This window comes from Schistocerca piceifrons, chromosome 6 (assembly GCF_021461385.2).
Source record: "Schistocerca piceifrons isolate TAMUIC-IGC-003096 chromosome 6, iqSchPice1.1, whole genome shotgun sequence".
Taxonomy (NCBI): Eukaryota; Metazoa; Arthropoda; class Insecta; order Orthoptera; family Acrididae; genus Schistocerca; species Schistocerca piceifrons.
Window position 1 is genome coordinate 256,284,377 of NC_060143.1, and position 13,373 is coordinate 256,297,749.

Here is a 13,373-nt window from a genome sequence, read left to right on the forward strand (position 1 = left end):
AAGATGTAGAAATAATTCAGCTATTGGCTTGGCACTTAATTGAAATTTTTTCCAATTATTCTGGATATTGAGAGAAAAGAAATTAAATTTTCTTACAGTAAAGTGGATGAAGACTTTAGAGACACATTGTATTCAAATTCTGTCTCTACAATTATTGGCAACCTACACAGTATTCCTTTCCTTCATTTGGGATTCACTTTAGTGTAAAACTATATTACCAACCTGCAGTTACACAGTTCTCATGTAAACAGAATTTAATGACTTAAGGTGACATTATAAATAACATCTTCATTTTTTTTTGTATGTTCACTATCAGTTTCTGATTTCTCCCCAATATCCATCATACTATTCAAAATTGCTTTAAAAGCTAAGTACCACACACAAAATTTATTTCTTTATTAAAAATACCCATTTATAACACTACCACAATAACAAACAGATCAAATAAATTTTAGGCACTTCAAAAATGTATGTCCCTGCTTCCAAAGCATACACATACACAATCACAGTAAAAAGTTGACGTTCAGTAACAGTCAGTTACTAAGTTTTAAATAACTAATATCTCAGTAACAATAAAATGGCTGTAGTTGTTCAGTTAGGTCATATTATACCTTTGCAAGGTTTTTAACTGAAACACCTGAGAAACAGCCAAAGGTACAGTTCACGTCATTTGCATTGTCTTCTGTAAATGATGAACAACACAATACAAGAAATATTTGGGAATTTGTAATTACAAAATACATTCATTTCAGTTATTTTGTGATCTGCAGTCACATAACACAACACTTAGGTCTGTAGGTAATTATTGTGACAGAAATCTTTCACAGCCATATGTATGAGAACTATGTACTCACTGGAAACATAGTTAATTGCTTCATGTATTTGTATCAGCAATCTTACTGATTAATAGTGGTAGTTGTGTTTATTTCTGTGCTGCCTCTTCCTCTGCTGTTTCCTCCTTATTATACATACATGCAAGTCTACTAAATTTTGCTCCTAATGCATAGAGATGGCTGTAATCTTGCTCCTTGTCATCTGAACCTATGAAAGAAATAATGACAATACATTTAACTTCATTACAAAGAGCTGCAAGCCGCCCCACCCCGTGTGTGTGTGTGTGTGTAAAAACAATACTTTAATTCATTTTATACACATACAGCAAAACTGGTCACACAGCTTCAGAACTAAGGGAAAATACCAAACAAATTTTCACTCTGCAGTTGGCTGTGTGATAATTTGAAACTTTCTGGCAGATTAAATTGTTGCTAGCCTGGGACTCGAACATGTACTTTACTTATACACAACAGATTTATTTAAAAGTGCTAAGATGATGAATCCCAAAGGCTTACTAAGATACAAATTTGAATTTAAATAAAGATAGACAAATGTTGCCATTAATGCCACAAGTACGAAGTATAGAATATTTTGAAATATGGTTTATCTCTAAATGAAAGGAAAGGGATAAGGGAGAAAGGTATGTTCACTGATAAAATCTTCTCCGGTTGACAGCGCAGTCAATGCATTATTACCCAGTAATGTTTCAGCAAATTTCTTACTTGCCATCTTCAGGTGAAGCGTCAGGTTCATGTATTGTATGGATATTTATAGCTGCTGGACCACAGGCTCCACGTCCTTGGTGCGAATGGAATTGGTGTGGTGACATGTAGGGGGAGGGGTGGGGTGGAAGGGGGGGGGGGGGGGGGGAGATCCGTGAGTGTGGGTCCCTGTGTCCCATCTTGGTGTGGCTTTTTTATTCCATCTGCTGCCACTGTCCTGCCTCCATTGGTGCGCTCTCATCATATTCTTGCTAATGGTGTGTCCCACATGATGCAGAGCTGGAAGCAACTGTCCTGGTTGACCAGGTTATCATTGACTTATATCTCCACTGTCTCTTTGATAATGGAGACCCAGGAACCTTTTGCTCTACACAGTATCTTGGTTTGTTCAAACTGAAATGTGTGTTCTTCACTGAGGCTGTGCTCCACTACTGCAGATTTTTCCTTTCTGAGGTGAATGCTTCTCACATATACAGAGATGTGTTGTGTGATTCAATGCTTTGTCTGTCCGATATATTGTTTTCCACATTCACAGGAAATGCTGTAGACACCAGGTGTTCTTAGACTCAAGTTATCCTTCATTGAGCCCAACATATTTCTGATTTCTGCTGGAGGATGGAAGATGGTTTTTATCTTGTTCTTCTCCAGTATCCTGGCAACCTTTGCCATGGGCGGTCCCGCATACAGAAGGATGCCAAGCCCTTGTAGTCCTCTTATTCCTGAAGGTCCTCCTTCTTCTTCTTCTTGCTCATCTTGAGAGGGCATCTAATCTCCATTTCAGTGCAACCACTCTTCTGGAAAGTTTTCTTCAGGTACTGCATCTTAGTAGGTAGATTGTCCTTGTTTCGTAAGTCATGAGCTCTGCAGACAAGGGTAGTGATCACAGATTTCCATTGTGCTGGATGATGGCTGCTGTTGATGTTGAGGTACACGTCTGTGTATGTTTTCTTTTGGTAGACTGAGTGTCCTCATGTGACGCACATTTTCTTCTTTGTTAGGATATTGAGGAAGGGTAGGCACCCATTTCCTTCTAATTCCATTGTGAACTTGATATTCTCATATATGCTGTTCAGATGGTTGAGAAATTCCAATGTACAGATAGGTGATATGTAGTGCCAGTGGGGATCCCATAGTGACACCATCCACCTGTTTGTAAAACTTTCCCCCACACTGGAAATACATGATTCTGATTGCATGGTGGGATAATTCCACTGTGTCTTTGATGAAATGATTCTAAAGTAGCTTCAAGGAGCCCTCCAACAGTACCCTCTTGAAGAGGGATGTGATGTCAAAGCTGACCATCATATCATTTCTGTCAAGATGCTACTCCTTGAGTGTCTCAACAAACTCTGTGGAATTCTTGATGTGGTGGGGACATTTACCCATGAGATACTAGAGTAACTGAGCCAGGTGGCTGGCCAGATAGGAGAATTTATCATGTCTACTATGGGATGTAGTCGTACCTCCTTCTTGTGTATTTTGAGGAGCCTATATAAACACGGTGGAACCGGAGCTCTGAAGTGAAGCCTTTTTACCAGCTCCTGGCTCTGACCTGAGTTCCTGAGAAGACGAATGGTCTTTCTAGTCACAGCTGTTGTAGGGTCCTCCTCCATTTCCTTGCAGGCCTGGTCCTGCAGCACCGAATTAATCTTGTCCCAATAGTCAGTCGCTCTTAGCAGCACCGACATGTTTCCTTGGTCTGCTGGCGGAACGACAATATCCTTATCTTCTCCGAGGTTGCGTAACACCCTCCATTCTGATGCCAAGATGTTTGTTTTAGGCATTTTCTCTTTGTCTAGGATTCTGCAGCTTTCCTTTCTCACCTCTTCAATGGCTTCAGACGGCAGCCCACACATGGCCTGCTCAACACTTCTGATGATCTCTAGTTTTCGTAATGTGCTCAGAACTGGTGCAAAGTTTAATCCTTTGGCCAGCATGGATGTTGTTGCCTCATCCAGTTCATTGCCCATCAGGTTGACAACGGTCCTAGAATCCTCAGAGTCAGTCCTCTACATTTGTGCCACTGGTAGTCACTGGAATTTGTTTTGTTGTTTCGTGGTGGCCTTCCACTCGCAAAGTTCACTGGATGTGAAGGTATTGCCATCTACCCACTTCCATGTGAAAGGCAAGGCTGTCGAGAGCAGTTTCAGGTGGAATGCGAGTAAGGCACACCCAATTTTTTTGAGTTCAGACCTTGTGATGTATATGTGCTCCCTCAGCAGTACTGATCTGGCATGTTGCAGGATGTGTTTTGTTCTTGCCTTATGGATAGGATGTCACAGGTGTGTGAACTGTGGCAGTAGATTTGTCCTGACGATGTTGCAAGAATACGAGTCTGCTAAGTGAACTTGCCTTCTTGACCTGAAGTTTTTGCAGCAACTTGATGATGAAATGTACATCCTCCCCATAGAGATGCATTATATGGGAATGCATGCTTTCTCGGCAAATCACGATGATAAAATCTTCTCGGGTCAGCAGTTGAGTTAATGTGTCGTTCTCCGGCAACATTTAGCAAGTTTCTTACTTGCCATCTTCAGATCATCCAGATCTTTATGATTGCTGGACCACAGACTTCACTGTATCCTCGGTGCCGGTCAAACCAATCAGGTAAGAGTGGAAATGACGTGGTGGTGCATGGAGGGGGGGAGGGGGGAGGGGGGAGGAGGGATAGGGAGCCATGTGTGCCGGACCCAGCACCTCGTGTCGGAGTGGCCTGTTTATTCCATCCACCGCCACCGTCGTGCCACAATTGGGTGTGCTCCCATCACATCCTTGCTAATATGATAAGATCACACTGGCGGAGGCTGCACAGTGGCAGCAGACGGAATAAAGAGGCAGCACCGAGATGAGACATTGAGGCCTGGTGCCTGTGGCTCCCCCCACCACGCACTGCTGTGCCCATTCTGCTTGCACCTGATGGCCCAATGGGCACCGAGGATGCAGAGAAACCCATGATCCAACAGCTATAAATATCCAAATGAAACGGCAACCTGACACTTCACCTGAAAATGGCAAGTAAGAAACTTGCTGAAACACTGCCGGAAAATGACGTATTGACTCGGCTGTCAGCCTGAGAAGATTTTATCACTGAGATTCACTCAGAATGCCTGCATTCTCATATAATGCTTCTCTACAACCAAACAAGTTCCAATAACTACCAGGGGCACAAAGGCAGAAGGCTGACACTGAGGATTTGAGGACCATTGCCAACCTGATGACAATGAACTGAATGAGGTGACAACATCTGTGCTACCCAAAGGATTAAACTATGCACCAGTTCCAAGAACACTACCAAACTAGAGATCATCAGCAGCGTTGAGCAGGCCATAAGCAGGCTGCCATCTGAAGCTGCTGACGAGATGAGAAGGAAGACCTGCAGAATCGTAGACAAAAAGAGAATGCCTAAAACCAAAATCTCAGCGGTGGAACACTGGGCAATATACACAGCCTCAGAGAAGGTGAGGATACTGTCATTCTACCTGGGCTGTAAACTTTTGTCAAAATTATAAACTTATTGCTTTGGGTTTTAAGCCATTGTCAAAGGATACTTGCATATAAATGTGTGTCAATGAATTCTCTGCAATTTCCACATTTTCAATTCGCCACATGTATGTCAATGTAAATGTTAGCATATTGACATAAATGGAAATATGCAGTGAGAAACAATTTCCAGTTTGACAATCTAAAACTTTATCAACCATATGCATTACGAAAAACTTGAGATATTAATTATGAAAAGGACAGGTTCAGGTAGATGTCAACACAATTACAGATCTATTTCACGGTACTCTGCAGCAACTTCAAAGATTTCGAGGAATCTTTTCTAGCTTCTATGCTGTCCACATTCAATTCTAGAGAGTACTATGTCATACATGTATAGTTACATGGGCTCTTTCATCTCAGTGATTAGCTCTTCTGAAAGCCATTTCACCTGGAAGAATTAAAATGTTTGATAGTCTTTCTCCATCCACAAAAACCACTCATTGCTAATCCTTTGAGATAATTTGCTGCTCATAGATATGGCACTAGCCTCATTTCTTTTTCTAGTTTCGCTCAATTTTTAATTACATAGAGTGAGCCTCAATGTCAATAAAAGTTGAAAAGTGCATAAAAATTGATAACTGTGTGTTTGATGGGGACTCAAACACACCTTGCCTTTTGTGGGTAATGCTCTTACTGACTGAGCTAGCTAGCCATTACTCATGACACACCCTCACAACTTTACTTGCACCATTACTTTTCTCCCCCCCTCTAAACTTCACAGAAACCCTCCTGCCTACCTTGGTAATCCAACAAACCCTCAACCAAGGAAGTTTAAAAATAGTGCACACTCTGCTGCACAGTGAAAGGTTCATTCCATTCAAAACATTATATTACAGTAATAAAATATGTGTCATTTAAGCACCACAATCATATTTTTATAAGAGTAAAGCAGCAGGTACATAGAGTTCAAGTTTGCACAAGCCATTCAAGTGTGCCAACTTACCAACAGTTCTATCTTGATCCTTTGTTTCAAAGTGTTGTAATCCAATTGACACTGGATGGTGAAATCAGGTTGGTTGCAGTGAAAACAACAGTGCCAAGCACAGGTAGAGCATTGGCATGGGAATAAGAGGTGTCAGTAGCCACTGATAGGAATTTACAAGACAGATTACAGACAGCAACACTCAGTGCCACTCTGGGCTTGACCACTTGGTTTCCAGCCACGGTGTGGCCTCAATATGTGCACGCTGGCCAGGGTCACACAACAACAACAACAACACAACTTGAAGGCCACTCAACAGCTATGCAAACTTCATACTATTTAACATACCATGCTGTAGCATCAACAACAACCCTTCCCACTGTCAGTCGTATTGTCTTCCAAATCAAATCCAAGCCCAACGACTCATTAAAATCTACTATCAAGTCCTCACAAACACACTTAGCATGTGTGCCCATATCAATGGGATGGGAGTCATTATTGCCATACAGGACATTGCATATGTTAGTGAGCACCTAGATATAAGACTTGGGCTGAGATGTACACAACAAAATCACTCAGGAACAAGGTGCCTGAGTTCCTGCAAGAATCACTAAATGATATAGCTTAAAAATTAAATCAAAAGTCATAAATTATCAAGTGGAAACAGATTCTCCAGTATCCTTAGATAAGCAGGTTACTGTTATACAGCTGATGTCAACAACATGTACATCAACATCTACATACATACTCCACAATCCACCATACTGTGTGTGGCAGAGGGTACCTCATACCACAACTAGCATCTTCTCTCCCTGTTCCATTCCCAAACAGAACAAGGGAAAAACGACTGCTTATATGCTTCTGTATGAGCCCTAATCTCTCTTATCTTATCTTTGTGGTCTTTCCACGAAATGTAAGTTGATGGCAGTAAAATTGTACTGCAGTCAGCCTCAAATGCTGGTTCTCTAAATTTCCTCAGTAGTGATACAAAAAGAATGCCTCCTTTCCTCTAGAGACTCCCACCCGAGTTCCTGAAGTATTTCCATAACACTCGCGTGATGATCAAACCTACCAGTAACAAATCTAGCAGCCCGCCTCTGAATTGCTTCTATGTCCTCCCTCAATCTGACCTGATAGGGATCCCAAACTCTCGATCAGTACTCAAGAATAGGTTGTATTAGTGTTTTATAAGCAGTCTCCTTTACAGATGAACCACATCTTCCCAAAATTCTACCAATGAACCGAAGACGACTATCCGCCTTCCCCACAACTGCAATTATATTGGCCCACTTCAAGTTGCTCTGCAATGTTACGCCCAAATATTTAATTGACGTGACTGTGTCAAGCGCTACGCTACTAATTGAGTATTCAGACATTACAGGATTCTTTTTCCTATTCATCTGCATTAATTTACATTTATCTATATTTAGAGTTAGCTGCCATTCTTTACAGAAATCACAAATCCTGTCCAAGTCATCTTGTATGCTCCTACAGTCACTCAATGATGACACCTTCCCGTACACCACAGCATCATCAGCAAACAGCCACACATTGCTATCCACCCTATCCAAAAGATCATTTATGTAGATAGAAAACAACAGCGGACCTACCACACATCCCTGGGGCACTCCAGATGATACCCTCACCTCCGATGAACACTCACCATCGAGGACAACGTACTGGGTTCTATTACTTAAGAAGTCTTCTCTGCTACAGAGCAAAGTTTTGAATTATAATGATCAATGAGTCCTTAATATGTGCAGCCTACAATGAGGTCAAACACAGAAAAGTCACTGTGAGTTTGAACTTGTTGGTAGAGGTTTCTGAAATAATGATGATATCTTTGTCAATTACAAATGGCATGACACATGCTACTCCAATCTCAATGAAAGAAGACTCATTCAAAAAGGCTGCACTGCAAGCCCAGCTCTCTCCAGGGCTTGCTGTCTTCCTATGCACTGCGCTAAGGATGCTGCCAGAGGATGTCATTTTCATTTCAGCTAATGCAAATGTAATCTTCTGCAGGTCTCATTAAGATGCCACACCCTGAGCTCTGCCCCAGGTTTCAGGAGACTCACAGTGAGAATAGAAGGGCATAGCGATATGCACTAATATTGTAAAAGCTAGCAATTATTTGTATATTGTAAAAGCTAGCAATTATTTGTATATTGTAAAAGCTAGCAATTGTTTGTTTATTGAATCAGAGACAGTGTGGAACAGAGAAATGCATGACCAAAATATTTGTTTTTAGTTCTTTATCCCATATATAGTGTAAATAAATATGATGTTTTATTCATTTACTAACATTTGTAGTGTTCTACAACACCTTATGCAGTTATGGACACAACCATTTCACCTTTAGCAGAGAACATTTTTGGCCTCAGTGCATTTATAACTTCTGTATTTTCAGTTCAAGACAATGTAAATCTGGTATTTTACGTTATTCCCCCTTCTGGGCATTGTAATAATTATGCCTTGAATTTGAAGAATTATTTACTCGTGGGTTTGGTACAGAAAATGAGAAGTAGCTCATGCTTTTACATCATCTGCATTGATATGGCTAGAGGAAGAAACAGAAATGGCAATGGACATTGTAATACATATGAAACAACAGCACTCAGCATCACTTGCCTCTTCCCCACTGCTTTACACACCACAAAGTATTGTTCTACCTTTTTATGCAAAGTTATAATTTAAAATCAATGTTTAGCCATACTATAATCAGTAAATGAACAAGAAATTCTCTTACCAGACACAATGGAAGAGAGAGAAGAAGTTTCACTATTGCCTCCTTCGTCAGTGTAACTGCGCAGATCGTCAAATGATAGACAGCCAACTTCTTCATCTGCTTGCTTCATGTATTTTTGCACTAAAGCATCAACATCTTTACTTGTTTGTACAGGCAATGCTGAAACACAAAAGAAATTAAGATTTGATCCTAGAGTTCCTATTTTGGTAAGGTGAATGTGAAACTGGGAAAAGAAAGGAAGGAATATTACAGCATACAAGTCATTAGACACTGAGAACTAATTCCATTGCACAAAGAAGGGATTAATAATTGGCCATTCTGTTGGCAAAAGAATTATCCCAACATTTATTTAAAGAGATTTATGAAACAGCTAATAGCATGGGTAATGAATATATCTTCAGCACCTTAACCATTGTGTAATTTATTTTTGTCTTACTCTGGAATTAATTTACAATGATCATATGGTTTTGTGGCTTAGTCGGTAACTTTTAGATTACAAATCCATCGAGATAGATATGATCTTCAGTTAGACCAATGAGTTTCTTCCTTACTGTTACTTCCATCTCTGACAGTGCTTTCTGTGGATGAAACATCCCCAGCTGCACCATAATGTGGCTGTAGTGAATCCCACTATATACATTCCTTGGTACAATGTTGTAGACTGTATAAGATTTCCACAGTTCTGTGCCACATCTTGTATATCCTTTGTTTTTGATTATATAGTTTTCCCTCATTTTGTCTTGTACACACTGAATGTCTTGCAGACCACATACTTCTGTGAAATTAATTTATATGTGGCACTAAATCTTTTCACTAGTTAACCACATATAATTGGCGACCCCAACATGATGCAAACAAGAAGGTCAATGCCTTCATGGAAAAATGTTTCCAGTTGTTGTCAGAACCATGATTGTATGCAGGTGTGTACCTCCTTGCCTGAAGCAAATGGATGGCTGTGAACATCCATCTTCAGGGCTCTACAAATATGGAAATTGCACCGGGAGAAATCAGGACTATATGGAGATTGTGTAATGGCTTTCCAGCAAAACTTCTGCAATGTACTCAAAATAATCTTGGAAACATTTTAATCTATAAATACAAAGTAATATTTATATTAAATTATTACTTTTCATACAGTTTTATAACAAACACTGTTAAATGCTATGCAGCTAACAGAAATTTTCAATCTGAATCTAGGTATTCAGATAATTTGTAGAAATAGTGGCTGATAAGGTATGCTCTTAATTTCCTTCTGATTTGGTAGGGATTCCCAATTTATTGCTGTACATCAAATGGAATCTTGTTGGATATGTTACTACCAGAGTATGTAACTCTATTCTAAACTCTGGACAAGTAGGCAAAGTCTACATGAAAGTTATTTTTGTGAATTGTATTGTAACTGTGTGTATTGCAGTCCAGTTGAAACTGATTTTTACCATCAGCAAAAAGAAACATTTAGGAGTAAATGTATTGGGAACTTTACACAATATTCTCCCTGTGAGAACTCTAACTCTCTTGGTTTATTAGCTGTATGTAATATATTTTGACAACATACCTTGACGTTACCTTCAGGTAACACATGTAGAATTAGCATCTTGTTACACTTCACCTTATTTATACTTTTATCACACCACACCTCTTCCCTCGTTACCTGGTCACACATGGCATTTTAAGGAGTGGTGGTTAGATGCGATCTCCGAGTGTGTGAACTCTCATTCCTCAGGGCTTCTGCTGCACCCATCAGATGTGGAAGTTGCTCTTGGCCACCACTGTGACTTCAGTTGGCTGAGAACTGGAACCCACACTTTACTTAGAGTGAAACCACGGTCTCTACTGATTGGGCCATTACTCATTTTTATAGCCCCCTATAGAACACAGTCCTCAAAAACATCATTTTTCAGCCAACTGAAGTCACAACATCACCTGACTGCGACTTCCACATCAGACAAAGGTGGTAGAAGCAAAGAGGTATATAAGTTCACAACCAGCATTCGATGATGGTATACCCCCACCACTCCACATGACATGGCTTATGACGGAGTAGTGAGGGATGGAGGGAGAATACCAAGGAAGTGCAGTGTAGTAAATACATTCATTCTACAGGTAAAACTTGAAGGTTATGGCAAGGTATGCTATCAGAATATCTTGTTATGTAAATGACTGCACCTGGCTGGACACCCATACTTGCAAGCAATATTCTGTCTGCTCATTTCTACTAAACAAACATTTTATTTACTATAGGTCACTGCCCCAGAAGAGAATTCTATAAGACAACAGTGAATGAAAAGAAGCTACATAACCAACAATCTTGTCTTTAGGTCAACTCAATGGCAAATGTGTCTAAGGGCATAACATGCTGAACTGAGGTGCTTGATTAGTTCATCCATGATGACGATGATGTTTGGTTTGTGGGGTGCTCAACTGTGTGGTCATCAGTGCCCGTACAAAGTCCCAAGTTTTTGTGCACTCCAGTTTTTTACTCAGTCCAATCTAGCCACTGTCACAAATGATGATGATAATGAATGATAAGGACAACACAAACACACAGTCCCCAGGGAGAGAAAATCCCCAACCCGACTGGGAATTGAACCTGGGACCCTGTGATCCAGAAGCAGCAACGCTAGCCACTATACTATGAGCTGCAGATGTTTATCCATGAGTTGACCCCATTTTAACTCATTATCCAGCACAACCATGAGGAATTCCGCACATTGTACTTCATTCACTAATGTTTACTTATGGTGCTAAAAGGTCATTATTGCTTACTAATGAACTCCCAATTGCTAAATATATATAGGAATTGGATATGTCCTAGTCTCCTTCTCCTTCCACTCTCTATCAATCTCCTCTTCCCTCATCTCTTTGTCCATCTCCTTTTCCCCCTCTCTCACTTCCTATCCCCTCTCTCTGTCCACCTGCTCGTCTCTCCTATCTCCCTCCACCTCCTCCCTCAAAGACATTATTGTGGTCAGTTGTAATCTCTGAGTAGGCAGGATCACAAAGTTTTAGACAGTTCAGACTCTGTGGTAGTATTCTTATCATAAGCCGATAAGCCATAAATACAGTTTTTCTGTTTTCTATTAAAACCGAATGTGAGGAAGAAAACAAAATGGACACAGACATGTATACAGTTTTATTAGAAATTACATACAAGGAGAAAGAATATGTATGAGAGAAACAGTTTGTCAAATGTTTAAATGCTCTGTGATTGTAGTTAAAACTGACTGCGGGAAAGAAAATGTAGCATACTATGTCTGTCCACATTAGAGTATCATGTAACAATTTGAAGTAAATTAGTCAACAACTTTTTGAGATTTTTTCTGATAATATTTACCCTTTACATAGTAGATATTTATTTATACACCATATACATTAGCAAAATATGTAGCATATGTCTGAACATTTATTAGAGTATCACCTGAAAGTCTGAAGTAAATCACATAAGAACTTCACAAGATTGGTAAAAATGATGTGCGTTCATATAGTAGTACAGGTAAGAAATTGCTTAATATGGGTCCTTGTGAGCTTTAGACTAAAACTGCTCACTGTGAACCACTTGGTGGCTTATTCAGCTGTCAACTGAGCTGTGTCAGGTAGGTTTGATTCTGGACCCTTGATTAGTATGCTCTGTCATCAGCAAACATTACAGTTTTTAACTTTTTTTTAATGTCATAGGAAGATAATTTATGTAGGTCATAAGCAAGAGTGGGTTCAGTACTGATCCCTGTGGCACTCTATGTGTTATGTTCCCCCATTCTGACTTCAAGCCACAGATACAGTCTGTCAATCCACACAGGGGGCAGGCCATCAATATCACAACACTTTAGTTTGCTAAGTAGGCTTTTGCGATCCACACAACTGAACGCTTTGACCAGGTCAAAGAATTATCAGCAGCATATTTTTCTTGTTTAGCTCTGACAGAAACTAGTTTATGAAGTCTTATATTGCTTCGTATGTGGAGAATGCTTTACAAAAACCAAACTGAGGCATTTAATAAGTTCTGCTCAGTTAAAAGGGTTCCTGTTCTGCCATAGGCCACTTTCTCAAATACTTTTGAATAATCTGAAAGGAGAGATGTATAACTGTTATTTATAAGAGGTAGTTTGTTTGTCTCCAGTTTCATATCTGAGTGTTACTACAGCATATACAAGACTGTCTTCAGGTAAGCCCCAAACCAATGATTGATTAAAAGATAGCTGAAAGGAAATCCCAAGTCATGCAAAGTTTTTAATTTTCTGCTGGAAACTTGATCATAGCTAGCAGAATTATTACTTTTTAGAAAGGTGCTACTACTTAAGTTGCAAACAAGTGCCTCAGCAAAAATTCAACCCACTAGCAACTCTTCTTCACCCAACTTCATTTAAACTTGAGTTAAATTCTTAAAGATCTCTAAATATGCATAGATGTTTCTGATAATGTAAAATCCACTTAAGGCAAATAAGATATAACCTTATGTTTATTCTTTACTCTACTTTGCTAAGTATACATCTTACACTCACTTATACATTCTAGATTTTTGCTGTACTGCAGGTACCAATACAGTATAGGGAAATATATTTAAAGTGCAGATAAACATCTCATTCATGAAGAGGTGCAGTGTGAC

The 13,373-nt window shown here is 39.7% G+C and overlaps 1 protein-coding gene across 1 annotated transcript in view; it reads right to left on the bottom strand.

Moving 5' to 3' along the window:
* Window positions 1-922: 922 nt before the first annotated feature.
* The window catches only part of LOC124803259 (neural-cadherin-like), a 121,275-nt gene continuing 108,824 nt past the window's right edge, over window positions 923-13,373 (bottom strand). Inside the window, exons 11-12 of the mRNA XM_047264442.1 lie at window positions 8,771-8,929; window positions 923-1,041 (exon numbers count right to left, since the gene is read on the bottom strand). Coding sequence (XP_047120398.1) covers window positions 923-1,041; window positions 8,771-8,929 — 278 coding nt within the window. The remainder of the gene's footprint in view (window positions 1,042-8,770; window positions 8,930-13,373) is intronic.